The 23,526-nt window shown below is 40.8% G+C and overlaps 3 protein-coding genes across 7 annotated transcripts; 1 reads left to right on the forward strand and 2 right to left on the reverse strand.

Moving 5' to 3' along the window:
• Positions 1-76: 76 nt before the first annotated feature.
• On the reverse strand, positions 77-3,852 carry krtcap2 (keratinocyte associated protein 2). Its single transcript, XM_069142749.1, has 5 exons — positions 3,721-3,852; positions 2,764-2,918; positions 2,101-2,164; positions 1,728-1,794; positions 77-655 (listed from the first exon to the last, which is right to left on the reverse strand). The coding sequence occupies exons 1-5, from the start codon at positions 3,722-3,724 to the stop codon at positions 535-537; spliced, it is 411 nt and encodes a 136-aa protein (XP_068998850.1). The 5' UTR covers positions 3,725-3,852; the 3' UTR covers positions 77-534.
• Positions 3,853-4,101: 249 nt separating this feature from the next.
• On the reverse strand, positions 4,102-8,680 carry tmem107l (transmembrane protein 107 like). 4 transcript variants are annotated; one of them, XM_069142746.1, is made up of 6 exons: positions 8,498-8,680; positions 7,135-7,241; positions 6,485-6,552; positions 6,293-6,393; positions 5,091-5,187; positions 4,102-4,930 (listed from the first exon to the last, which is right to left on the reverse strand). In XM_069142746.1, the coding sequence occupies exons 1-6, from the start codon at positions 8,676-8,678 to the stop codon at positions 4,861-4,863; spliced, it is 624 nt and encodes a 207-aa protein (XP_068998847.1). In that variant the 5' UTR covers positions 8,679-8,680; the 3' UTR covers positions 4,102-4,860. The 4 variants fall into 4 exon arrangements, with proteins under 4 accessions (XP_068998847.1, XP_068998846.1, XP_068998849.1 ...); XM_069142745.1 differs by lacking the exon at positions 5,091-5,187 and adding an exon at positions 5,265-5,361; XM_069142748.1 differs by lacking the exons at positions 5,091-5,187; positions 8,498-8,680 and adding exons at positions 5,265-5,361; positions 7,612-7,657.
• trim46a (tripartite motif containing 46a) lies at positions 7,773-16,860 on the forward strand. 2 transcript variants are annotated; one of them, XM_069142740.1, is made up of 12 exons: positions 7,975-8,374; positions 9,177-9,435; positions 10,032-10,182; positions 11,085-11,283; positions 11,363-11,509; positions 11,597-11,692; positions 12,228-12,481; positions 12,622-12,743; positions 12,852-13,181; positions 13,854-14,083; positions 14,217-14,284; positions 14,903-16,860. In XM_069142740.1, exons 1-12 carry the CDS (start codon positions 8,315-8,317, stop codon positions 15,348-15,350), a joined length of 2,364 nt encoding a protein of 787 aa, XP_068998841.1. In that variant the 5' UTR covers positions 7,975-8,314; the 3' UTR covers positions 15,351-16,860. The 2 variants fall into 2 exon arrangements, with proteins under 2 accessions (XP_068998842.1, XP_068998841.1); XM_069142741.1 differs by lacking the exons at positions 13,854-14,083; positions 14,217-14,284; positions 14,903-16,860 and adding an exon at positions 13,467-13,845 and having other exon boundaries at positions 7,773-8,374.
• Positions 16,861-23,526: the final 6,666 nt, after the last annotated feature.

The raw sequence follows: 23,526 nt of genomic DNA on the forward strand, positions 1-23,526 counted from the left end.
ATATACCTGGTCTGTTAATGGATGTAAAACAGGTGTTATCACACCAAACTGAACAATGTTTCACAGAAGAACAACATTTTTAAAGTATTTCACAAAATTTAATTACAAAATGGCTTGCACAAAAAAAAGCCACTTGATGTGGCGATGAATGAACAGATGTACAAATCTCTTTGCAACCAGCTTGAGGGGGGGGGGGGGGGGGGGGAGGGGATAAATGGAATGTAGAGTTCTGTTTAGCTATGTATTTTAAGGCTTGACATCTATCAGGGACATTTCTTTATGATTCAAATTTGGGATCACGGTAAAAAAAATAAAAAAAAATAAACAATGCTATGGCAATATAACCATTATAAGTTTGTAGTAAATGAAATAATCACTTCTTAAATAATTCTCCCAAACCAAATTTAAAACCTGCTGGCCGAGGAAGCAACCTGGGGTCATGGATTTAAGAAGTAACCGACAAAAACAGGTGTATTACAATGACCTGGCACGTTGGTCGTATTGAATAGATGCAAGTGTGATGAAAATGATTGATCAGTTCTTCCGTTTGCCCTTGCTGGCAGTCTTGGCTGGTGCTACTGCAGGTACCGATGCTTGGTAGAGGGCAGCAGACACTTTGTTGATGTAGTACACGGCGAAGAGGGAGAATATCAGGCTGGAAAGAAAGAAAGGAAAAGAAGGTTAACTTTTGAAATGTAATAGGTTACAGATTACAAGTCACCTTCTCAAAAAAGACATGTAACCTTTTTAATTATTTCAATGTAATCCAAGTTATTACATTAGATTTTGTATTTTGTTTATTTCTTTCTTTCCAACAAATATTTTAAATTAGTCAATAACAAAATAAATTGAATTAGGCAATGTGAATCCCACAAATGTACTTAACACTGACTACTGTGAAACTTAAAAATGTCTTAACTATAACTTAATTTAGATCTAAACCATCAAAACAAATTACACAACTGCAATAAAGGAAAAGTGTTCCCATAACCTGAGCCCAACTCCATGTTCAGTAACGATAGAGCTATAAACAGGGTTGGCTTCACTGGTTCCTCAATACTCTTTTTATCTAGAGAAAATTCTGAAGTCATGTACAGGTTCAAAAAAGTCTTGAACCCACAAAAATAATATGGTAGGTGGGAAGAACTTTATTTCAAGTGACAGAGACATTTTCCGATTTCAAAATAAAAATAAATTCGGAATTTCCAGCAGTAAAGCGTTCCTGTCGACGACCTGGCCAAACGCCTTGGCGTAGTTGCTTAGAGCGAAGCACATTGATTTGATTGGCAGATGACAGGCAGAGCAGTTCAAACAAGAGTACCAATCAATAATAACGCTTAAATGTAATGGCATATTGTCAAATGAATGCCGCATTTCTAAACACAGACAGAAAGAATTCCTTGCAGCGAAGGGATGCAAAGCAACAGAATCAATATATTATAGATCAAAGCTTTTAACCAAAAACAATATATTTGGATGCAACCCCTTTGTAAACAAAAATATTTTGAATAGTAACTGTAATTTAAATACATACTGTACATCTCAGTGACTGTGAAGGATTACAATTACATTTATTATGTAATGTATTTACACAACGACTTTACATGCAAGTTACTCCCAATACCGGTAACCGGTAAGTAAATAAATAAAATACATTTAGAGGTGACCTTTAACCATGTAGCATGAAGCTGAAGAAGGTATGCGTGTTCGGTGGAAGAGGCACTTACCATGTGGTGACACAGACACGGTGTACCAGACCCGAGGCAAACAGTGACAGGCACAGACACAAGAGAACTGGAAATTGAAAGAACAATGATACTTGATCAGTGAGGAGTACAGCCTAAATAAATCATCAAGACAACTAATATTATGGGTTTATAACAATTAAAATGCACACACTTGTAATAAGATTGGATGTTAAATAATTGAACGACTGTGCATTAAAAGTGTAAACTTCGATTTAGAAGAGGCTGGAAGAGTGACTTCTGAATATGCTTTACTGATCAACAATGCTGCTGTCTCAAGAGTAAGCTGAGCTGACAGTTGAATCAGCAAATTATATTAAGTTAAACATCACGTAAGCACAAAAGAGACACTTACTCTCTGGGAATATCTTGGCTTGGAATCCTTTCCCAAAAACCAGGTTTTCCAGATTATTAAATGCCTGAGAATAAAAGTTAAGGAGGAGCGCTCCTGTATCTGCACATTAGCTGTATGCACACACACACACACAAAGATACAGGTTACTAAGAGAAATCAGGTTAGGCAGAAAATCAGATGCTGGAGAATTTAAGACAATAGCATTGGAGGTTCATTTCACAAACATATATGCGAACAAAAATAAAACACTAGAGTGCAATGATTATTCCACACGTTGACTAATAAAGAGTTACTTGCTAGCTATTTTTAGAGTTAATTCATCACCCTGAGCCCCTTTTTAATTAAATAAATGCTCAAATTCACTGATTCCACCTTATGAAATGTCCAGTTCTTTTAGTCCACTACAATACTGAACTGAGTATTTTTTTGGTTGTGAACTGTTGGTCAGGACAAAACAAGACATTTTAGGCTGCAGCTCCAGTGTTTTTTTTTTTTTTTTTCACCATTTCTCACATTTATACAGACATAACAATTTGATAAAAAAAACCCAAAAAAAACAATCATTGTTAGTTGCAGCCCTATAAAATACTGAACAACCTCATAGTTTAATGATTTACACTGTGGGTTAAAGCAGTTCAATCCTCGACGTCACCCAAAGGATACGGTTAGGGAGCAGATGAAGAGGACTGAGCCCAGGAAACCTCCCAAGATGGTGAGCCATTCAGTAGAGCCCAGCTGTTTACTGAACATCTGCATCCCAGCAAACACCAGCACTGACAGCAGACTGGACAGCACCAGAGACGTGCCTGTGTTCACCGCTGCAGAGAGATACAGTATCATGAGGAAAAAAACTAAAATACTTATAGAGAGATACAGTATCATGAGGAAAAAAACTAAAATACTTATAGAGAGATACAGTATCATGAGGGAAAAAAAAAAAACTAAAATACTTATAGAGAGATACAGTATCATGAGGTAAAAAACTAAAATACTTAGATACAGTATCATGAGGTAAAAAAAAAACTAAAATACTTATAGATACAGTATCATGAGGGAAAAACTAAAATACTTATAAAAGAGAAGGGACAAGTACAGGGGACATGACAAAACATTTGAAACTTGGCCTTTTTAGAAATAAGCGTCTCCCATATTACTATTATTTGATACTTTTTCTAAAAAAAAATAAATAAAATAAATAATAACATTTGCTGCATGAAAACATCATTGAAGTTGTAATTACATGACCTAGAAAACATCTGGCCAATAGATATTAAACCACTGCAGCGTTACGACACGTCAGTGTTCGCACAAAAAGGCTTCCGTCAGATAGCTGCTGGCTTCAAGCTAAACAATATACGTTATCAGCAACGCACTCTCGCTAACATAATCCTCTACACACATAAATAAATCAAACATGTAAAGAAGTAAAGTCAATGCACGAAGTAAATAAAACTGCTCAACTGCTTTCATCCCTCTACGTTGGCTGGTTTACTTCCAAACATTAGCTGGCTGGCTAACTAGCCCACCCACAGCACTACGCTGACGTCTTATAATATCTACACATCCACAAATTCGCTTATCTAATATTACTTGAACATAAATTGACTGTGAAATACTTACCCATGATTTGACGTCAAATTAAGAGTATTCGTGATGAAACACGGGTAAATAAAACTTAAAACTTCGGTGAGCCAGTTAAATGCCGTTGCTCTAGGAACTAAAAGGCTCACCACCCGGTCCAGATATAAGGTAACACCGGGGGGCGGAGTTTCGGGTTTGTTAAAAGGATCGTTGGACTTTGATTATTTGATTATCATTTTATCCAGACTGTATTTAGATTTTACCTTAATTGCACCCTGATGAGATAAATGTAAATTTCGGTCATCAGAATAATCTACTGTGTATTAATCTGTCTCTTATTTCACATTTCCTGTTATAGTGTTTTTATACCCCCCCCCCCCCCCCCCCCCCACACACACACACACACTAAGGGAAGCTTCCTTCATACTTTTCCTTTGAAATTGTTTTGATGTTTGTTGAAATTGTACACATCAAAATCATTCAACCCTGGCATGACTTGATGTGCATTAAAAGTGGTTCTTTAAGGTCTTTCTTTCTGTTATTTGTATTTTCTTTACCTTACATCCATATTTCCTACTTTATTTATTGCATTACATTTATAATGTTTGTTTTTGCATCTGAATATGACCCTGCAATTCTGTACTTTTCTGTCACAAAGCCTTTATTAATGTTCTGGGAAAACACAGATATTACTGCGTTAAGACCACGGTAAGGGCCACGTAGTAAGCATGTAAATCCGGGTGAAGGAGAGTGTATTTACAGTTTTCACAACTGTGAAATAGGTGTGGACATGAGGCTAAAGTTGCACAGAGGGCCAAAAGAACAGAACAACATCAACAGGTTTTAGAAAGAAGAAAGTTACAACGGACATTCTTGGCACATGTTCTCTCTAAACTAAGCACTCCCACATGTTAAAAAATAATCGTAACAACATCTTTTTGCATCTATTTAATTCAAAATTTATAAAAAAAAATAAAAAATATATATATATAAAAAAAAAACCATCATGAAGAGCAATTTTTATCCTCCCTTGATGTTTGTTGGTGCATTGTATCCACATATGTCTGCTAGCCATGGTTTTTCAGGTCATTATCCTGCACTGTAGCAACAGTATCTGTTGATGCACTGACAGATGTTGACATCAACAGTATTTGTCGCACTTTACATCTAGACTGGTTTTCACAATGGCTTCTTCTTCAGTCCCAAAACGGCCACAAACAGAAGAACCTCCACAAAAGCTGGTAGCACACTAGAGGGAGAGACGGACAGAGAAAGAAATGAAAAGCAAACCATTGGGGACGAAACTACAGTATATACGTGCACTCGTAATTTACTGTTTATAGAGATTCTATCATTTTGCCCTCTGAAAAAGAACACATTCACTCACATCAACATACATGCACACCAACCTGCAGATGGCAAAAATAACCCAATATGTCCAGCATTCCCACTTCTCAAACACAAAGAAAGACAAGGACACGGATGCGCTGCAGTGGACAGCCAGTGCTGGGTGAAACTTCTGTCAGGGAAATGCACTTCTGTAAACATACACGCACAACGGAGCATATACAATATACACTAACCTGCAAATGGCAAGGATCCACCAGTAGATTTCACACTCCCACTGCTCAAACAGAAAGAAAAGTAGAGCCACTGAGGCACTGGCATGGACTCCTGTTGCTATAGTAGGCGACGAGGCAAATATACGGGAGTTTGTAGTCATGGAACTGTAACTGATGACTTTATTTCTTTTTATACTTTAATATATTCAGAGGGATTTTAAAGAGATGTTTCAATTGGGACGAATTTCATGGCTTGTGTTGAGGCTGCCATTTGGCCTGGAGATGCCAGACTATTGCTCATAGCTTTAGTTTTGCTACTCTGAAGGGAGGACCGATCAGCAACCAGTGGGGGTGACTAAGTACAATGGCACTGAAGTAAAACGTTTCTTTTCTAAATGTAGCTGCATCGGTGGTAGAGTTTTGGTGCATATGGTGGTCAGTCAATGCCAATTGGTTAAAGGCTGCTTCAAAGGTTTCAAAATTAAGCCGAGGTCTTTGCCCATTAGGATGCTACAACTGGAAACAATTATCTATGGAGAGCGACAAGACCCGTGTGTGAGCATTATGGGTAGCTAGCTGTCAACTGTTCTACGCCAAAATACATTTACACTTGTAATTCTTTGTCCAGGAGAAATATGCCTTTGCATTTTTTGCTCTAATCTCATGCCTTATAATTTTTCTGCACTGGTACCACAAACCAACCCCTAAATTACAACTGCAGAGGTTATGATTTATTTTAATTATATTTTTCCGGCATGTTTGCATTTATTTGACAGTTGGTGGTGAAGAGTCGGACAGTAAATGAAGTGGGAGAGAGATGTTTAACAAGCAACAAATGTCCCCATCTTGAGTCAAACCACTGTTCTGTGACCCTCTGGCTCCACGTGCAAACAATGGAAACATCTTTTGACAAAGCTTGATCCATTGTTGAGCTCAATACTTATGGATGTTAATTTCTGTCCACCTGTACATATATAAATTACAAAAGTCATCACGGTGTATATTGATCGTCATCACTGAGAGACCCGCAGTGTCAATGTAAAGGATACACAGGAGACCTTGGCTGCAGTTGAACATGGACACTCCTGTAAAGAACCCAGCCAGCTCTATAGCAAACAGACCGAGGGTGACAGCCAGTGCCACCACCAACCTAAAAAAAAAAGAAAGAAAAGAAACAGAAAGTAGAGGGTGTGTACACGAGTGTGTGTGTGTGTCTAAGCATTTATTAAACGTTTACTTACCGTTTGTCTTCACTGTCATACTGCTCTTGTGTGAAATCCAAAGGCAAACAAGCCCTCACATTATTTTCCTGGGAAACACACATTACAAATTAGCACAATTTGACACGCCATACGATAACAGTAGTGGATAAAGTGTTATCAATCAAACAGTTAGAATATATTTGCGAAACCTTTATAATAAAATTAAAATGTAACACAAAGTTCTTTACAGTAAAAAAAAAAGAAAAAAAAGAAAAGGAAACGTTTGATTATGTAATTAGGTAGGTAGGTAGGTATTTACTTTATTAATCCCCGAGGGGAAATTTTTTTCGCTACAGCAGCATACAGAAGCAATAAGATAATAATAGAAATAATAGAATAGAATAATAGAAAAGCAATAAAATAGCAGTAAAAAATATAAAATGCATAGTATATACAGTACATTATATATCTATATATATATTATATACAAACAAACCAAGAAACACAGTCAACAGTGTTATTGTACTGTGATGGATTTTGCCAGAGGTGAGTTATTGTACAGTCTTTTTGCGGTGGGCAGGAACGATCTTATCATTATCATCACGTCAGAGATTAAAATGCGCATTCAATGTACTGTTAATGTAACAGAAAGGTTAATAATACGTGAACGTTTTGCCTGATTTACTTACCCTCGACCAGAAGATGGTGATCACGATGACGAGGTGCGCTATGATGGTGAGAAACCGTGCAGGGACAAGGCTGTCGACAGCCGACATGCTGCGGCTGGAACTGTTTACTGAAAGTGTACAGACAACCACAAATAAAATACGATGTGCATCCAGCACCGGGCAGTCACACGGATCGGCAATGTCGTCGTTATCTGTAATATAAACGCGCCCTCGTAGTGTGAGGTTACTGTGACGTGCTAATTTAGCATTTAGCTACAGCCAGAAGATCGATCTGAATCTATCAGTGACAAACACAAACATTGCTCGAGCCTGAACCTTTAGTTCACTAAATTAAGATTAACTGTTTGTTTTTTATATATGTATATCTTAAATGCCGCATTCTCAACCAGAGTAATTACTCCAAATCTACAAATATTCAACCACGTTCACGTTGTTGCGATTACAACGCTGAAGACGGTTGCTATAACAACCACCTACCGAGTGCATTCAGTATTACTGACCGGACGAACAAGCAACATTCAAAGGGTTCCGGTATCGCGAACAACAACCGAGAAGGGACTCTTACACAATGCTGCCATCTAGAGGCTACACAGGGAAAACTCGGCCACACGTAATTGATGGAAATTTTCGGCAATGGAGCCGCACGTACCCCTGAAAACGACGACCCGGAGGTTTACTCCGAAAGACTGAGACGCCGATTATTTAATCTGTTTGGAGGAAACAGCAATGACGCGATGGGTTTAATAATATCGTTGTTTTTTTGTTTTTTTTTTAATGAAAACGAATAGTATAGGATTATTGTGAGATTGGACAGGATGTTTTTTTTTTGTTTTTTTTTTTACTGTCAGATATGCATCAATTGAAATACTATTATTATAGCAGTAGCATAATACTGCCAAGAAGACCAATGTTAATCGTTGCTTGAGCAATGCGGCTGTGATAGATCCTAAACCAGACACGTCCAATCCCCCCCCCCTCCCATCCCATCCTATTTCTACAACGAGTCGACTCTTGCCTCGAGACAGACAGCACAGAATCGGCGTGTGCCACAGCGCACCTCAGCACAGCTCCTCCAGCCAAGGCCCCGGGTTCGCTTTACCTTGGCACGGTAACCTGCTCTGGCTCTCCAGAGAAAAATTGGACTTTGTTGGCATCGCAGAGTCGCTGGCATTGAGGAGGCATGGCAGAAGCAGAGCTGCAAACCTTTACCTCTATCATGGACGCGCTGGTTCGCATTAGTGTAAGTATGACGCTCATTTTATTCGCCGTTTCAAAACCATGTGTGCTGTTTTTGAACGAGGTGTCATGCACACGTCTTTTGTATCCCACCTGTAAATTGAACAATAGAAATGTTCCATATTACCTCTCGACCCCTCTGAATGAAAACGTAAGGCGATGAAAGCGGCATTTCCTCCTCTGCAAAAATATTTGAGCATGTATTGATTCAACAGAGAGATGGTCTGCTCGGTGGCAAATCTGTGGTTGGGAACATAAAAACAGGGCCAAACGCATGATGAGAAAGCAGAGGTGATGCACGTTGTCATAGAAACGGGATGCTGCGCTTAGTATAGCTGCAGCAATGGAAACGGGCCTCCACAGCCAGTACAACCGAGGCCGGCAGCCACATAGTCAGCATGAAAAGGCTGGGTTTTGATGTAGACCTCCTACTCCTTTACCAAAATCATTGTACCCTATACCAGAGGTTTTCAAGACAATTCTACACCTGAATATGTAGGGTGAGGGTGAAGCTACATGACTCCATAAAGGAGGCAGGGTAACACCAACCACAAGTCAGGAAATGCTATTTATTCCTTCACATTTGCTCTCCCTTTGCTCTCTATATCTAACACCAGCCTATGTAACCAGTGTTCATCTCCCCTTCTTGCTTTTGACTCCCACACATCTCGCATCCATTTTTTTTTTTCAGGTGTCAAGAGGTGCAGACTGTAAAGAGCAGTGGATTCTGTATTTATTCTAGTGACTCAGCCTTTATTTTATGTGACTACTCACTCAGTCCTCTTCCGTCCTCTCCTCCTCTCCAGTCCAACATGAAGAGTATGGAACAGGAGCTGCACTGCCCTGTGTGTGATGCCATGGTGAAGCAGCCCATCCTTCTGCCATGCCAGCACAGTGTGTGTCTGCTGTGTGCGGCTGAGGTGTTGGTACAAAGAGGCTATCCTCCTCCGGACCTCCCTCCGGAGCCCAACTCACCAGCCTCCACACCCAACGCCCGCTCCCCACGACAGGCACGGAGACACACACCCAGGACTCCTGACCGTTTGGAGCGGGTCCTCAGAACAGGTGCAGGAAATGGTTTGTGTGTCATACGTGTGTTGGGCACAAATGATTGGAGCTTTCGAGTGACTTCGCTCAAGTGTGAAAGAAGGACTGAATGACCTCAGAATCCAAGTGACCAAACAATAATGTCAGGATTTTAAAATGTAGAGATGATGCTGCAGTATGATGTCTCTGTCCTCTTAGCATCTGAGTGTCATAGATGATGCAGCTGACACATCAGTATCCTACTGTTCATTGGGAGCTTTATGAATTCATCCCAGGACTTATTTAAGTTCATGTAGAGCAAGGGCCGCACAGTCAGAGAGAGTCAAGGAGGCAAAAAAGGCAGTAAGCATCTGTTGGGCAGGTGTGTATTAAGGGTGTGTAAGCAAATAGCGTTTCATCCACAGTGAACTGAACCTTATTTATCACTATTCTCTGTGTAGACAAACAAGAGCTCTGCTTTACTTTCTCTCACCAGTCTGTCTCCGTGAAGATTCTCATAAACTATCATCACAACGCCATTCAAATCTTCCACCCTGAACTCGTGTTTTCTACTCTATGTCTTTGTCTGCTTCTCTTTCTCCTTCATCTCCTCTACACCTGTATCCTTCTTCCAGTGTGTGGAACGTACCCGGGGCGAAGGCGGAAGGACGCGGCCCCTCCCCCCATGCTGTTTCCCTGTCCTTCCTGTCAGCAGGACGTGGAGCTCGGAGAGAGAGGCCTGACAGACTGCCTCCGCAACCTCACTCTGGAGCGCATTGTCGAGAGGTCCGCACACGTCTTAACAACAACATAAACATATTTTACTGTACTGTATATACTGTAGCAAACAGAATCTCATGTCAGCATGCTGTCTTAAACTAGACTTATGATGTGTTTTTTCGTCTCCCTATGAGAATGTATCAGCTTATTAACAGAAATCAGGAACAATCAATGATTGGAAAAAAAAAAACTTGAACCAATCCTGCAGGCGATGACGATAGGCAGTGAACTAAGAGTTAAGTCAATACTGCTTTATAAACGAGACAGGAAATCATTTGCTGGAAGCAGTTTCAATAATGAATCTTTCTTTTACTCCTGATCCAAGGCGAAGCCTAAAAGCAGATTGCAGGGCCAGCTCAAAAACTGCGATGTACTGTGTGACAACAACGGTTAACCAAAGTTATGTAAGCAAGTTTGGAGTAAAATAGTTCCTTGGATTCTCTAATGTTATCATCCTGTCCTCTTATGGTAGGTAGGTAGGTAGGTATTTACTTTATTAATCCCCGAGGGGAAATTTTTTATCAGTTCAAACAGAGAAGATCAAAGTGAGAGGAGCAGCTTTTAAGAATAAAAAAAAGAGTGTGAAACTGGGAGGGATATTTATGGGAATAGGCAGATTCACACGCAGCAGTTTGATGAGTGCAGCTGCTCCCTCCCCAGGCAGTGGTTGTGGTGGTCAAAAAAAAGTGTGACGGTGCATGTTTTACTGCGCAGGATGCACTAACAAGGCAGTTGCTGGTGATGTATCCAGGTCAGGCAGTTAAAGAGTTAGAGACCTAGCAACTGAAAAGAGAGCAGGGCACACTGAGACGAGCCCAATCTTCTCTTTTCTTAAGTTGACTTCTTTACTGCTGCAGAAACGTCCTAGCCCTGCCCTTATCTCCCTGCAACCCATGTCTCTCCCTTAGGTACAGGCACACTGTAAGTCTGGGCAGTGCAGCCATCATGTGTGGTTTCTGTAAGCCACCTCAGTCTCTGGAGGCCACAAAGGGCTGCGCTGACTGCAAGACCAACTTCTGCAATGAGTGTTTCAAACTCTACCACCCATGGGGAACCCCTCGAGCTCAGCACGAACACATTCTGCCGACCAACAACTTCAGGCCAAAGGTTTGTGTCCTTGTGTGTTTTGCACATGACATACAGTAGCTTCTCTGTTGTCGTGCCTTAATCCCTCTTTGTGCTCCAGGTCCTGACATGCACTGAGCACGAGCAGGAGAGACTGCAGTGGTACTGCCGTAACTGCCAGAGATTGCTGTGCCCACTCTGTAAGCTACGCCGTGTCCACCATGGACATAAAGTTTTGCCCATTGCACAGGCCTACCAGGCTCTCAAGGTGAGTTCGGATGTAGTCTGTTTCTGCTGTGTTAAAAGTCCTGATGCTAGCAGCCTTAAGATGTTCCTTTTCTGTTTGGTTTTACAGGACAAGATTACCAAGGAAGCGAACTTCATCCTGGCCAACCAAGAAACAATACAGAGTCAAATCACTCAACTGGAAGCTGCCATTAAACAGATGGAGGTGTGTAATCTTTTCACTGTGTTGTATTGCTTGTCTCACCATATATTTGTACAGGTGCAACAGTAGTTCGAAGAGGACCTACTACAATATTTTGTCTGGTTCACCGAAACTAACCATCCACCTTAGTTAGCAGGAATTATGTCATTGATGAATCAATACTATGTTGGGATTTATACAACCAAACAAACATTGTTTTTTTTCTTCAAATTTACTACATTTTTCCCACATAAAACTTAAATTCTGACATTGGATGCAGTTTAGATGAACTCAGATGCTACAGTATTTTGCCAAGGAAACCAACTGGAGCCTAACTTGCCACTTTGTTGTAACTACAATTGCAACTGAAAGGACACATAGTATTGGTGGACCCTCTACAGGCCCTGGGCTTTCGTACAATGGCAAACTTCTGTGCTTGTGATAGTTGAGCCATTGTCTATGTCTCTGTCATTCCTAATCTGTCATTGTTTCACTCGGTAGAAACAGTTTCTCTTATCTTTCTTTATTTCTCCTACTCGTACGTGTCCCCTCTCTGCAGGCTAACAGTGCAGTGGCTCTGCAGCATCTGACTCACTGTATCCGAGAGCTGGGAGCGGCTGTAGCCGAGCGTCAGGGGTCTTTGGCCTTGGCCCTGGAGGGGTCCCGCAGCAGGAGGGAGGACGCTCTGTCCGCTCAGGTCTTTGAGAGGCAAGGCCTGCTGGAGCACGCAGGTCTGATAGCCTATACCCATGAGCTGCTCAAAGAGACAGATCCACCCTGCTTTGTTCAGGCTGCAAGAGTAACACACAACAGGTAACAGATACTCATTCAGCTGAATCCTAAATTTAAGAGGAATTAAATGTTTAGGTATGGCTTGTTAACATTTTCACCTTTTCTTTTTTTGTTTCCTCTTCCTCACTGTTCCTTTTGACTGTTTCTGTCTCTCTCTTCAGGCTAGTGAAGGCTATAGAAAACCTCCAGTGTTTCTCTCTCGCTGCTGATCCCTCCTTCAGACATTTTCACCTTGATGCATCCAAAGAGGTCAAGATCATCAACAGCTTGGAGTTTATACAAGGTGGATTGTCACCCCATTTGTTCCTGTATTATGAACCTTGTAAAAATAAAATTATACTCTCTTAAGGTCAGCAGCCTTCATACCTCCATTTCTTTGTCTCCTCCACAGCCCCAGTGGCCCCAGTCATTGACACTCAGAAGACACTAGCTTATGACCAGCTGTTTTTGTGCTGGCGCCTCCCTCAGGACTCAGCCCCGGCGTGGCACTTTTCTGTTGAATACCAGCGACGAGCAGGAGGAGCTGCAGCCACGTGGGGCGGCACCAGATCCCCTAATGCTTCAATAGCCTGGCATCGCCTCGATGAAGTGAAAGGGACCAGTGCTGTGGTTGACCGACTGCAGATGGACAGCGTGTATGTGCTGAGGGTGAGAGGCTGCAACAAGGCTGGGTTTGGAGAATACAGTGAGGAAGTTTACCTCCACACTCCACCAGCACCTGGTAAGATATGTACACATTATCAGTTGTTTCATTTGCATATTTCATTCAGTGCAAAAAATCTTTGTCTTTCCACTCTTCTAAAAATGAAATTTAAGAATTTTGTAAATAAGATGCCTCAAGATTGCATTGATAACAAAGTAAAAACAAAAAGGTGGTAGATACAGTATTTTAAGTTGGATACATTTCCAGTGTTGTCATTTTTCAATTGATCGACTAATCTTGATATTTCTTTTCTCTCCATCCCTTTATTTTCTCCATTCCTACTTTTTTACTTTCTGCACAAAGCCTTCCTTTTTTTTGCTCTTCACTCCAGTGTCATCCCAGTCATGCTATTTCTGCCTCTGTCTCTCTTGCCACAGGTCTGTCTTTCTGCACTTTCTAAAATTATTTATTGTTTGTGTATATTGTCCTTTGTTTCTCTTGGTATTACTCTACATAGTCATCCCTTCAAAAAACATTTAATCTAATTTGATCATCTATTCAGTTGAATTAACATACACAGTAAAAGTTATCTCTTTTTCTCTTGACTACTGTGGTTTTATTCTGACTGTCCAGGCTACAGGATTTAACCCGTCCTCCTTTCTGACTCTTTCCCTTTACCTTCTTTGCCGTCTTGCTCGCTCTTTACCTTTCCTTTTCCTCCTGATCTGCCTCCTTTTTCTCTCCTCCCAGTCTTGAGTTTTTCCTTGGACTCTCGTTGGGGTTTGCATGCTGACCGCTTGGCTCTGGGTAAAGGCCAAACCTACGCCCGCAGTGTGCCAGGCCTCTCCCTTCTGCAGGCTGCCGACCGCACACTCACTTCTTGTCACCTGACTTCCGACCTGCTGGTGGCGGACTTGGCTGTCACTCAAGGCAGACACTACTGGGCATGCTCCGTGGAGCCTGGTTCCTACCTGGTAAAGGTCAGATGAAGTCTTTTTGGTCAGTTTGTCTGATATGATAATAGGTTGTATATATGGAATTAGCCTTACCTTACATGCTGACTCAGAATGGATATGCCCAAAGCTTTCTGCCTCTTTGTTTGTTTGTTTACAGGTAGGAGTTGGGCAGGAGACCAAGCTACAAGAGTGGTTCCATCTCCCTCAGGACATGGCCAGCCCTCGGTAATCTAATCTCATTCTTCTAAATATTGACTTTAAAATAATTGTCAGTCATAAGTCCATTTCAAGGACCAGTCTCTCACAACAATTATAATACATTGAACCACAAATGATAATGCAAATGAAATTACCCTCTGTCATATTGATTGTTAGATCTCTTGTTGATGTAAGGACATTCAATGTCATGCCTCCTATGCAAATGGTTAGGAGTCAGGCCAGAATTGTCACTTCCTACATACCTACTAAAAGCAGCATTAATAGATTTCTGGTATATTTTGGCCATTTGGGGGCAGCATGACAACGTGTACAAAAATATTGACATAATATTGCTTGGTGCAGCTGGGAACAGGGTTGAGGGTGGTGAAGAGACTAAACCAGGACAGTAAAGCCGCTGTCCATAAAGCCAATTACTGCTAAAACCAGAAATGAAGAGAGCTGAAAAGAACTACAAATAAATGGAACTAATATATTAATTGAGGTGGAAAGCTGTACTAAAAGTGGGGTTTACCATCTTCATGTCATATTGTATTCAACTTTGTAGTCTGGAAACAGATAAATCTTCCTCCTTTGCTTAGTTTTTCTCTTGCTCAACTTTTTTTCCTCTCCTCTGCTTTATCCCAGCTGCGACCCAGACAGTGGCCATGACAGCGGGGCAGAGGATGGCCAGGATTCCCCTCCCTTCTGCTTCCTCACCATGGGCATGGGCAAGATCCTGCTCCCTCAAGGACATGGTCATACTCAGAGCCAGGGTGACAGCCAGAGCCAGGGAGGAGTGCACTTCCACAGTAGCAGCCACAGTAGCCTGCCTCACCCTCTCACTGCTCCTCTCCCACCCAGACTAGGAGTGTGTCTGGACTGTGACAAAGGACGAGTCACGTTCTACGATGCCCACTCTCTGCGTATGCTGTGGGATGGACACGTGGATTGTTCAGCTCCAGTGTGTCCAGCCTTTTGTTTCATCGGTGGCGGAGCCCTGCAGCTGCAAGACCTTGTGGCCAATCGGAGCATCGAGGAGCCGCCACCTCGGAGGGTAACCATCCAAACACGAGCAACAAATCTAAGAAAATAAAACAGACAGTTCATGGGCGCAGTTCACTCAGAGATCAAAGTTTGTCTCGTGTATAGAGTTAAAGGTGGTTTATCATCACCATGTAATGTGAGTTGATTATTAATTTCTTTGACCTTGTAAGACTTTGATACTTGACTGAACTGTCACTGCTAAATATGTTTTTCCTTTTAATGGAATTTTTGAGATTTGGCTATAAATATTTAATGTTCTTTTGCACTTGCACTTGGCCTGAAAATATCAAAGCTCTTCTTTGCCTTTGTTTACTTAAAATCTTTCCTGCTTTTGTTCTCCTCAACTTTGCAATGCTCTTATGGACATTGTGGCTGAAGTGATTTTAGACTATGCAGAATTCCGTTGACAGTGTGAGTCAAACCCTCATGGCAGGTTAAGAATCTAAAAATGTGTTTGCAATGTAAGAAACATCTGCGCTCCCTTTACACTTGGCTTATTTTGTCCCAGATTGATTGGGCAGCAACAGTTGCATGCAAGTGTAACTAGGATTCATAACTTACATATATACAGATAAGTGACTGTCACCTTGTCAAAAACACCTCAGATGTACTTTATGTCTAATTTTATATCTTGATTTTTTTATGTAGCTTCAACAAGTGTTAACGATGTGAATATAATACAGAATTGGAGAATGTGAATATTCTTCGATCGTTGAATTGTAAAGCTCTGCTGCCTCTGTCAGGATCACATGTATCTGTGTCTGAATAGCCCCGTTTAGTATTTTATATAGTCACTGTTTTGCATTTCAAAAGGAGTCGTGTGGCATTTCGGCTGGGTAAACATGCTCACAGTTGCCTCAGTGTTTTCAGATTGTAACACAAATCAAAGTAAAAAAGGTTCCTCTGGGGGAATAATGTTCTCGTTATACTGGTTAAATTATAAACATGTGAATACATTTCAGTGTTTTACATTTCCCAAGTTAAAACTATTGATAGCCTACTTGTCCAGTATTAAACTGTGGTGTTTGAGTGATTTGCACATAAATATTAATGATCAGTTAAAGGTAGTTGATTAATAAGAAGGTGATCAGCTGAATTAGAAGATGTATTTTATAAACTGATAGACTTCAAATTGGACTTGTGTTAGTCCAACTGTGTCTGACAGTAAGACAGACAACTAATTTACTTATTTACTAATGTAATTCTCCGTTATCTTTAGGGAATGTAAGGGCCCAGTTATGTATAATTTCAATGCAAGAGTTTATATCACTATATTTTCAAATCAACTTGCTCTGACTGTATTTTGATATACAATATGATTTCCTTCGTTGTGTGTGTATGTGAGCTATGGCTGTGACTTTCATGCTTTCTGTGGTGTGTATGTGTGTGTGCGTCCTGTCTTGAACGACTTGTCTCAACCCCTCTACATGTGTTCCAGGCACAGCACTTGAATGACTTTAGACTGTAGCATCTGGAAAAACAGAATTTAAACGTTGCCTTGCTGGCAGAATGTTTCTATCATGTCATGAGAAAAACAATAAAAGAGTGTAAGACTGTAACACGGAGTCACTTTGTGTCAAATAAGGAGCGCACCAGAGGCTGTAACTTGATCAATACAATATTTGTATGTAGATGTATTTAGCGTATCATCAGTTTATTATCATGTCTTTTTTTTCTGCTCTTAAGCATAAAAACTGTTGAAAACATGGAGGTGGACATACACTATTCCCTGAATAATATTATTCATAACTTCCTTCCTGTAATACAAGCAAGACAGAAACTTTTTCTTTAATTTATCTTCCAATTTTTTTCGGTCGAGTCTGAATCTCCAGTTAGTCACTTAATTGTAAACCACTTTTATTTTTCTCATTATCAACCTAGTGTATATGCCCTACAGCTGAAATTATTTTCAAACTGTCAGTTAAATTAAACGCATGCTATAAAGGTGTTACATTTTGATTGACCGTAAACATGAGAACAGCACTCTAAGATGGATCATAAAAACAAACCCGCTTTGTTTAAATGTCATGAAAAAACAGATGTGTCTCAGAGTGTGTGGTGCCTGCCTGCATGTAGGGGCAAGTGTGCCCTTAATCATTCAAGTGTGCCAGAGCTGCTCCAACAGATAGAGGTGGATCTGTTGTGTCATGGGGTTTAAATATAATTGGCCTATTTTGTGCAGAGCCAGGACACACCTTGGGACACCTGATATCTACAGCAGAAAAACAAGGTAGGTTAAGAGCTCAACAGCCACATTATATGTGAATACAAGGTGAGCCAGTTGGACTGGAAGTTAGACCAGTTGTTATAAACAGGCTATTATCACCCAGACAAAGTGACAAAAAGGTATGTTCCACAATGGTTAAAGACTTGAGTAGATATTGTGTAACACCAAAAAGCTCATGCATTTGTCATCATCTTTTTCCATCAGAGGGGAGGTGTTGCAAACAAACCAGAGCAGGGGCTCTTCTCCTGCTTGTAATATAAAAAATTCACCATTAGGGGGCAACATTGTTTGTGCTTTGTTGATTTCTGCAGTCTTTGGTAGAAAAAGAAAAAAAAAAAAGTCAGCAACAGGTGCACCATGTGTCAACACTGACTTGTCTGGTCACAAATCTGTGATGACATGTCAGAGGCTGCAAGTTAAGAGCACCTTTCAGCATCTGTTTGGTTCATCTAAGCCATTCTTTGTGCCATTCATTATGTTACACCTCTCTTCATTGATGTTTTCCTTTTTCATTTTTTTGTACTTATTTTAATCCATATAAATCAATATGAATTTTAATTTACATGTGCAATGAATAGTCAAGACTTAATACCATTGCTTGACAAAATGCATGTGAAAAGTCCCAGAGGGTCTGACATATTACAAACAGCTACAATACAATCATGTCACACAACAGAACAGAAAGAGAAAGAAAACCTCCAACAGAAAAAGACAAGAAAATCTACATTAACACCACACTGGTCTCCACTAAAGTGTTTTACTTATGTGTTTTTTCTTGCCAGTCTTGACTTCCCCTCCACAGGGCACTGGTTCCTGTGTGGTTACATCATGTCTTACCTACAGCTCACCTAACAAAACCCTCCCTTCAAAAGTTAAGACCGTGTTTGTGTGTTTGCACGCAAGCATGTTAGTGATTCACATGAATTTCCAGAAGACTCTTGTTGTGTTATTTTCTATGTATGGAGTCACCTCATTAATCATACTGATGACAATAAAGGTGAAGAGATAAGATAAATAAGTTACCCATGATGGGGATAACCTGGTAGTTTTAGAATTTCAGATGAATACAGATGATGATGGAGATAAAAGATACCTATTTTGTTTTGCTTCAAAGATTTAATATATCTCAAGATAAACATTTAGATGTCAAATGATTGTCTGTTCAGTCATTATCTGCTTTGAAATAATTGTATTTAATTAGCCAGTAGCCATTTGTCATTTTTGTTTCATGTTTAGAGTTGACTGAACAAACTGATAAAAATGCTGAGTGCCAGGCAGAATAAGTTCCGCACCCAATGAGATGTGGCGAACTTTCAAATGTGCATGCAGTGCAAGAAGCAGCAGAAATGTTTTCTAATGCAAGCACACACTCCAAGTCCCCAGAACAGCTGTGTCTCCTGTCTTTCCTCTGCACCTCTGCACATCACAGTGGATGTGAAGTCCTGCAAACACTCCGGCAAACATACAGGAAGTCCTGCAAACACACAGGCAACTTCAGTTCCCAAGTACTTCCACAAGTTCCAACCTGCTTATTTTCAAAAGAAAAAAGTTTGTAAAAACTGTTAAACCAAATGAATTCCTGCCCCTGCAACTTCAAAACAAGTTTTTGTGTGCCACTGCACTGAATTCCACATGCACGTAATGAAATCCAATTCCACTTTGCACGGTTGCCACTCAAAAACACATCCAAAACCACTGTGACAACATACACACACAAATCTGTCACATGTGTGTTCTGGATGAATGCCAAAAGTGAGAAAGCAAGCTCAGACAAGACCAAAAAAAAACCTCAGGTGCTGTGAGTATTTCTGCCTCAGTGTGCTTCATTTTTAGACTGGAAAAACATTAGCTCTTAATAGAGTCATTAACTGTACTGTACCACCTGTTTGGCTTCCGTTTTAATTGTGTTCTTCTAAAAATGTTTTGTAGCTGTAGTCACTACACAGGATTAATAATAGTTTATAGGTAAAATATTATAACTTTATTGATACAACTTGATTTAAATGATGTATTTGACATGAGTACTGCTACTGTTGTCGGGTTGACTGCTGTTAGTGAATCTCCGATATGTTCTGCTGATAAAACAGAAGAATCTGCCTGACACATGATTTATATCAAAGGTGAAATGTGTATGTTCATCCATGCTGACAGGGTTTTGGTCCATGGGCTCTCCTCTGACAGCTTAATGACTAGCTGTCCACATATCACTTCACTCACTGCTTCAGTTCTGAAGGGCGGCAAAGGCAAGGAGGGTAGGAAGGAGGAGAAAGCAAAACAACAGCCTGGGAGACTGAGACAGGACATACCGAGCCGCACTCAAACCCTCAAGACACACCGGAGGTTCTGCATGTTAATCTTTTTTCAGTGGCAGAGGCACAGAGTACAGGTCTTTCAACACCAGCTGGTAACAGTGAACGAGCTTCAGAGTCACATTTTTGCATGTTATTGTGTGTATGAAGAAAAAGGAATGTGGTCTTTGTTTACAACCTACCATACATGAGCTCTTCAGTGAACCCCTCAGCTGTGCAACCTCGAGCCTCTGAGGGGAAGAAATGCTGATTATATTCAAAACAAAGGTGGAAAGGCTGGTAAAACTAGGAATAGAAAGTCACTGGCTGTTTGCTGCACATGCTTCACCATAAATACCTCCAGTGCCAACTGCATTGACAAACAGGGCAGTGCATGCATACAAATGTATGCCAATAGAAAACTATGATAGAAGGCTTCTAATTGGGTAACTTTTATATGTAGTGTTCTGTCCGTCAGTAAAATCTGATGCATATCAAAAGAGCTCGATGTGTTTTTTCTTGGTTTAGAAAGCTTATGCACTCCTCTCTTCTCTGCTTGTAAAATCTATATAAATCTTTGACAGGCTGGCAGTTTCATGAGGCAGACCGATTATCACTACAGATGATTTATGTGTAGAAAACATGACAATCAACTGTGAACTATCTTTTAAATGTATACCAGGATTGCAGGGCCACCAAGTCCATTTCGAGGGGTGCAATGCAGAGGTGGAGACAAACAAACTGAGAAAGAACAAGTTCGAAGATCTGGATGAGGGAAATGATACAGAAAGAAGTGAAAGAAAGGAGATTTTGTAGTGGAAAACAAGGAGAGAACAACAGCTGACCATGGGAATAATTAGATAAACAAGTCAAGGGGGGAGGAAGAAAGAGACTGCTTGGGGGGGGGGGGGGGGGGGGGGGGGGGGGGGGCTGACAGGAAAACTGAGAGAAGCACATTCCTCTTTCCCTCTTATTCTCTTCAAAACAGCAGCTGGGACAGGTGTGCTTTTACTGATGGCAGAAAGTGCACAAGCTGCTGACTGCCTCCCAGTGTGCTGTGTGGATATGTGTGTGTGTGTGTGTGTGTGTGTGTGTGTGTGTGTGTGTGTGTGTGTGTGTGTTTGTGTGTTTATATGCTGAGTGTGCACCCTGTCTGGCTGCCGACTGCATGTTAGCAGAGACTTTGTTGTGTGTAATTACGGAGTGAAACAAAACCCATAGATCACAATTCGGCCATAATGACAAAAATAGACATGTGAATGCACACATGGAGTTTATGGGGCTGTAGGAGTGTCTGCTGGAAGAGACAACATACTGTACATGCAGTGTGTGTACGCCTATGTTTAAAAGGATGTGTACAAAAGTACAAGAGTCAGCTTGTGTGTAGTTTAAGGAGACAGTCTCTACTACAGGAAACAGAGGGATCCTGTTTGTACTCATTGTTCAGCTGCTTCCCCCACCCCCTCCTACACTCCTTCCCATCAGGGCAACTCTACTACACACACTCATATACAAAACATAGATCTTGTGTTTCCATATGGCTGTCGACCAACAACGTGTACTCATCAGTGTAGAAAGACCATGCTTTGATTTCCTGCCGAACACTTAACACATTGTCTCTTCACAAAAAAGCCACAGTTTCTAAAGAGGGGTGTGTCCGAACAGTCTGTGTAACGCCACACATTGTCCCTCCAACCTTATTGATGTCTGCCTCTTTTCACCAGAAGAATGAACAACAACCAACACTCCCTTATCTTCTCCAGGACTCATCATTTACTGATTTTTCTTACACACCATGCCCCCTTCCTTTTCCTCATAAATGACTAATTTTTACTCACAAGGCCTCTCCTTATCGCTCTACTGTGACTCACGTGTCTGCACTATCCTGTCCCAGGTTTTTCCACTATTACACTATTGTTAGGTACAGCACTGTCAACTCACAACAAGTTTCTGGGTTCGAACCTGCTCGTCGACTGGGTAGAGTGCTTTGTGTTTAGAGTTGTCATGTTCTCCTTGTGCCTGCTTGAGTTTTTTTCTGGGTGCTTCAAATTCCTCCCACAGTCCTGAGACGTGTGCTAGGTTAATTGGTGATTTAAATTGGCCGTAGGTGTGAATGTGAGCATGCATGGATATCTGTCTTTGTGTGTTGGCCCTGTGATGAACTGGCAACTTGTTCCGGGTGCACCCTGCCTTATCCTTAACTCAGCTGGGATAAGCTCCAACCCCCTGTGACCCTGCACAGGATAAAGTGGGTAGAGATAATGGGCAGATGGAAGCTTTTGTTTTGTCATAACTTAATTACCTAACAAGTCAAACCTTGTACATGAACATACATTCATTGTGCCCAGAGGATAAAGCTTCATCACCCTGGTGAGCACTGCCATTTCCTCTTGAACCACTATGATGACATTTTTGTTTTTTAATGTCTTAAATGAATTGGAATATATTTCCTTCTTTCTCACTGTTTCACAACTACTTCTGTTAACTTTTGTGTTTAAAACCAACAGCAACACTTTGCCTTCCTGGAGAGACTATTTAAGAATGTGTGCTGTGATGTTAATTGCATCAAGACTACAATCACTCGCAAAACAAACTGAATTCCTGAAGAGAAATCGGTGAGACAAATGGATGCAGCCAGACGATGCGAAAGTCAAGGTGGAATAAGCTTTGAGATCAATTCACCAAGGCCAAAACATGGATAAAAAGGCAGCAGCTGGGGGGTCAAGATGCATCCCGTTCTCTATGTGCAGCCGTCCTGTTAGTGTCTCTTTGTGAAATATTGGCAAACAATACTCAAAGTACTGTTGGTACATACAGTAAGTGCAGCTGAACAGAATAAGCCGGTCCTAAATCTCTCCTTGGAATTATTTTATTACTGTTTCCTACCTTGTTCTTATTTATACATGCTTTCCTTCTGCTTTTTCATCTCCTGCTAAAATTTTCCCTTTTCCTTCTTGTTCTGTCTTTCAACTGGAGATCCTTTATCTTCCACCTCCAGTCTTCTTTTAGCTTCTACATAACACTCAATTCCAACACAATACTGTGTTGTCTATGTGTGTCAGGGGCAGGCGCTTTGAGCTCAGGAAGAGAGACTAATGTAACACACGCACACACGTACATACAAAGGGGATGAGAACCTCTGGCGTGGCCTTTCCCACCACTGCCCTCTCTGTATCAACATACTCACGCAAACAAGCTTGTTCACACTGCTGCACCATCAAACAGGCTTTTGTCTCCCTTATACAGCCAACCCTATCACACACATACACACACTTATCTCCACACATCTGCAGTAAGCTCATCATTGCACCCAAAACAAAACTTTCAAACTAAAGCACAAATCTTTCTACTTCAAAAAGATCAAATACTGTACAGCTTTCTCAAGGACAAAAATTAAAATAAAAACCTTTTCCACCATTACACAACTCAACAACAATCAGGATATAAAGATCACTGATGGTTACAGTAAAAATGTATTTAAAAAGCACCTTTTAATATAAAACATCATTGAGAGGGGAGTGAATTAGCACTGAAACTAAGCTGGTTAATTTGCACTTGTCCTTAATAATGACACAAGTAAGACTTTATTACCAATGACAACCAGCCACCAAAGAATTAAATATTCATTCTAGTAAAAAAAAAAAAAAAAAAATCCCTTGTGGTTCATTTCGTCTTGTATTTTATTCAGTCTCATATACCAGTATTTATAA

The sequence above is a fragment of the Embiotoca jacksoni genome, unplaced genomic scaffold, assembly GCF_022577435.1.
Source record: "Embiotoca jacksoni isolate LCO1_2020_lvr unplaced genomic scaffold, fEmbJac1.0.p SCAF_11, whole genome shotgun sequence".
NCBI classification, from domain to species: Eukaryota; Metazoa; Chordata; class Actinopteri; family Embiotocidae; genus Embiotoca; species Embiotoca jacksoni.

Bases quoted from the DNA above. Each gene is read 5' to 3' on its own strand.
- krtcap2 (XM_069142749.1), bottom strand. The intron at 1,795-2,100 runs GTAAGTGTCTCT...TTCAATTTCCAG, and splicing joins AGCCAAGATATTCCCAGAGA to TTCTCTTGTGTCTGTGCCTG. The intron at 656-1,727 runs GTAAGTGCCTCT...CTTTCTTTCCAG, and splicing joins CGTGTCTGTGTCACCACATG to CCTGATATTCTCCCTCTTCG.
- trim46a (XM_069142740.1), top strand. From the start codon at position 8,315: ATGGCAGAAGCAGAGCTGCAAACCTTTACCTCTATCATGGACGCGCTG. The intron at 12,744-12,851 runs GTGGATTGTCAC...TCTCCTCCACAG, and splicing joins CAGCTTGGAGTTTATACAAG to CCCCAGTGGCCCCAGTCATT. The intron at 13,182-13,853 runs GTAAGATATGTA...CTCTCCTCCCAG, and splicing joins CCACACTCCACCAGCACCTG to TCTTGAGTTTTTCCTTGGAC.
- tmem107l (XM_069142746.1), bottom strand. From the start codon at position 8,678: ATGACAACGTGCATCACCTCTGCTTTCTCATCATGCGTTTGGCCCTGT. The intron at 7,242-8,497 runs GTAATATGGAAC...GTACACTTTCAG, and splicing joins TCATTCAGAGGGGTCGAGAG to TAAACAGTTCCAGCCGCAGC. The intron at 6,553-7,134 runs GTAAGTAAATCA...TGTGTTTCCCAG, and splicing joins TCACCATCTTCTGGTCGAGG to GAAAATAATGTGAGGGCTTG.